Source organism: Ammodytes marinus, assembly GCF_949987685.1.
Source record: "Ammodytes marinus genome assembly, chromosome: 10".
NCBI lineage: Eukaryota > Metazoa > Chordata > Actinopteri > Uranoscopiformes > Ammodytidae > Ammodytes > Ammodytes marinus.
Window position 1 is genome coordinate 5,533,915 of NC_137214.1, and position 3,819 is coordinate 5,537,733.

General features: G+C 36.8%; 2 protein-coding genes across 2 annotated transcripts in view; both read right to left on the bottom strand.

The window, feature by feature from the left end:
- Positions 1-453: 453 nt before the first annotated feature.
- On the bottom strand, positions 454-2,020 carry adirf (adipogenesis regulatory factor; the record flags this gene model as incomplete). The annotated part of the gene is made up of 3 exons (XM_080035993.1): positions 454-557; positions 1,326-1,388; positions 1,942-2,020. 3 exons carry the CDS (start codon positions 2,018-2,020, stop codon positions 454-456), a joined length of 246 nt encoding a protein of 81 aa, XP_079892119.1.
- A 1,546-nt stretch (positions 2,021-3,566) lies between these two features.
- sncb (synuclein, beta) overlaps positions 3,567-3,819 on the bottom strand; it is a gene marked incomplete at both ends in the record, with an annotated part of 12,318 nt that continues 12,065 nt past the window's right edge. Inside the window, one exon of the mRNA XM_080035114.1 lies at positions 3,567-3,596. Within this exon, the coding sequence (XP_079891240.1) occupies positions 3,567-3,596 (30 nt within the window). The remainder of the gene's footprint in view (positions 3,597-3,819) is intronic.

Below are 3,819 nucleotides of genomic sequence, written 5' to 3' on the forward strand. Positions count from 1 at the left end.
ATTAATAAATAAATAATTAAATAAACAGCGCAGAGAGTGTGGGCTACTTCTGCAGTCTGCAAACAGGGTTTGTTATCTGCACTGCATGGCAGAATGTCACATTTTGAAAAAAATAAAAATAAAAATAAACGAGTATGTATGTTTTTAATTTTCCATAAAATAGTCACATAGGATATAATGAAATCGATACGAAAGCAAGAAATACAAATGGAAAAAGGTGATGAGAGGGAAAAAAAAGGACGATATACAAAGAATTCCTTTGGAATGTTTGTTAGCTGTGTGGATTCGATTATATAACCTGAAAAAGATATATATACAGTACATATCTATTTATATATCTTTTTCATGTTTTCTGATGCCAACATACTTCCATCCCAACATTATCTCTTGTGTGAAACATGTGGATGATCAGACGAGTTGGCCCCAGTGTTCCAGCCACAATTGTCCCATTGTTCATTTGGTCTCCAGCTTCTGTCCAAACTCCTTGATGGTGTCCGTGGCCTTGTCTGCAGCTTTCCCAATCACTGCTTGACTCTGTCTCCCAGCTTCCTGAGTAGCTTCAAAGAGTCAGAGTGAAGCACAAGAGAAGACTGAGTTTTTAAATAGAGTTGCAATGAGACTTCCATTACTTAACAACTAACATCATGCAAAGTATCGGTATAAGCTTGTCTGTGTGTATATGTCTTTGTCTGTGTTTATGCTCCTTGTATATGTGTATGCTCCTTGTATTTGTTTATGCTCCTTGTCTGTGCTTATGTGCTTTTGTCTGTGTATAAATGCTCATGTGTTTTAACTTGCTATATGTTCATGCATTTTTATCTGTCTGTTTGCTACTTGTTTCATGTTGTGGTCTGGAATAAATGGTTGTGTCATTTTACTTGTCTGTGCTTGTGTCACTTTGTTTTGAGCTTATGTGTTGTATTTCTGTAGTTTTTTAAAAATGTTTATTTTAAGCTATCAACCTGCCAGGGACTGCAGGTGAAAATTAGCCTGCATGGCTAAATCTTGGGCTCAAGTTTATTAATGCGTGCTGTCCCTTCTAAAAAAAAAAAAAAAAGTGTGCAGAATATATTGTATTCTATCTTTAATTATCTTAACACTGTTTTTTTAAATCACATAATTCTTTATGTGTAACATTTCTTAACCAAGCTACATTAGTATCACACAGAGTGTTACACAGATCAAATAAAGGTTAATGTAGTTCCATTTTTACCGTAAATCTGCTCAACACATTTCCATTTTCTTACAGATTGAAGGAGTTTATCTTTCAATGACCATGACACATTTAATATGGGAGCAAAGTTTCAGTGAAGTGTGCACTCTACCTGTGTTGGCGGTCTCTTTGGAGGAGTCTGCCACCTGCTGCACAGCGTCTTGAGCTGCCTGCACTGCAAACACACACAAACACACACACACATAAACACACACAGTACAGGCACTTATAGCCACATAAGCTGTTGCATTAACAACTTGCATTGCGTTCGTGAGAATCTGTGCTTTTTACATGTATACTCAGCCTGCACATTGTTATTCCCTCATATTGTACATTTTTTCTTCAGTTTAGTGCTTATTGCACTTATTGTAAATAATGTTCTCCTTCATGTTGCACATTTCTATGTATTTACTTTTTATACCAATTGATTTTTGCTTCACTTTTTTCACTATCTAGAATTTACTTATTGTATATATTACTTATCTTATCTTTTTTTATCCTCATGTACTTATTGCACCGTGGGTCGGCACATATAGCAGAAACTAACAATAAAGTTGACTTGACAACTTTGAAACTTTCTACTGTAATTTGAAGTCTTTAAAGGCGGTGAAGTCCTTACCATGTAAAAGACCATATTAAACATGTGTCAAATATTTAAAAAAACATATTTAGTGAAAACAAAAGCCCTTTTTCCACCCTTATCTACCAGACCCTTCCAATGGTTTTACCTGCAGTGTCTGTGACTCCCTTGGCGGCCGAGTGGCTGCTTCCTTTCAGGCTCTCAAAGGACTTCTTGAACGAGGCCATGGTCCCCTGCTCGGTGTTAACACATGTGGATCTCTGAGCCCCACAGCGGAGTGAGCGGGCGGTTTAATACCCCACACAGCACCCAGACGGATTACAATCAAACAAAGGGAGAGGGCCCGGGGCAGACTGGCATCCCAACTATGGCAGCCAGCGTTCCTGCCAATGGGCCACACAGTCTCGCTCAGCACATTTCACACATCCTGCAAATCAAACCCCCCACAGACAAGAGTTGGCAAAAAAAAGAGGATACATTTGAGGACGATATACTATAATAGGTCCTCATTTACAGCAACAGGCAGAAAAAAAAGCAGAAATGGTTTACAAATAGGTTTACAATCGAATCAATGCCAACATTTAAAGGAATAGTTCAACATTTTGAATTATTTTTGCCTCACTCTCTCTGTGCGTCCATTTTTGATATAGAAACTAATATATAGAGTATATATTTTGACCTGATCCCCTTGACTACCAGTGGTTGAGCTAACCTAACCTTGAGCAGCAACCCTCTGCCCATTTTCTATATCAAAAATCTATGCACAGTTACAGCAACGGTTTCTGTCACCTTTTCTCGAGCTGGACAGTGAGGCAAGAAACTCAAAATGAAAAAAAGGGGGAATTATTCCTTTAAACATGATCAAACAACACTAACCACAGATTTCTTTTGTTTTTTTAAACTTTTTATTTACAGAGGAATGTATGTCTGGCTTAACACATAAACCGTTACAGCGACGAGTCCTGCGAATTTAAAGCACAAATTGATTTGACAACCATTATGATTCCAAGACATAATATCGACTTTAAACTTGATAAAATCTTCAGTACACACACACAAACACACGCACACACACGCACACACACACACACACACACACACACAAACAAACATGTACACTCTGTCCATTTCTAACAGATAGTTTCACTGGAATGATGTCACGAGTAACTATAAAGATACAATGTAAAAAACTCTTACTTCGAAAAATGTTCAAAAAGAAAATTCCCAAAAGGAATGCAAAGAATAAAAATAAAAGAAAACCCACAAACAGGCATTTTGTCGACACTTAGGAGGATATTATTGTTTCCATATCTGCTTGCAAACCGGACCATATATTTTTTTTTTCGTCTCCCAATTTGTCTCAATTGGATGAGGAACACATCTATCGAACGTTTTTCTTTTTCTAAATACAGATACACACAAAGTACAAATTCACAAGGCCCCCAGGCTATGGTCTCATTTCATTGGGAGGGATTCAAGGAAATGAGACCGAGAAGGAACGATATCCTAACACCTCAATAAATACCTATACACCCAACAACATTACATTAATAAACATGACATTTACAATATATATATATATATATAATAATAAAAGATTTGTCTCGAAGGAAGAACAATTTTTCAGTTTGGGAATGCATGTCGTATTGTTTGTAGTTTTGTTTTTTGCACCGGGGTTATATGTAATTGTGAAAGTTTCAGCATGTGTCCGTTTTATTATTATAAATCTTATTGTGCTGCTGGTTGGATTATGGAGGCAGGGTTCAGGCTTGTTTATGCTTCTGGCTCGTAGTCCTGGTTCTCCTGACGGGGAAAAAGAAGAGATTTTTTTTAGGAGACAGGGCGAAAGGCAATGGCATGAAAATGGATGTCCATTTGAACATTTTGAATATCAGGAAAAAGTCAATTTTATCTGTGTGAATTAAAAAAAAAGTTGAAACTTTCACATATTCTAGATTCATTACACACAATGCTTGCATTTTTGCTTGAATTTTTAATGATTATGTGGCTGATTACGGCTCATTAA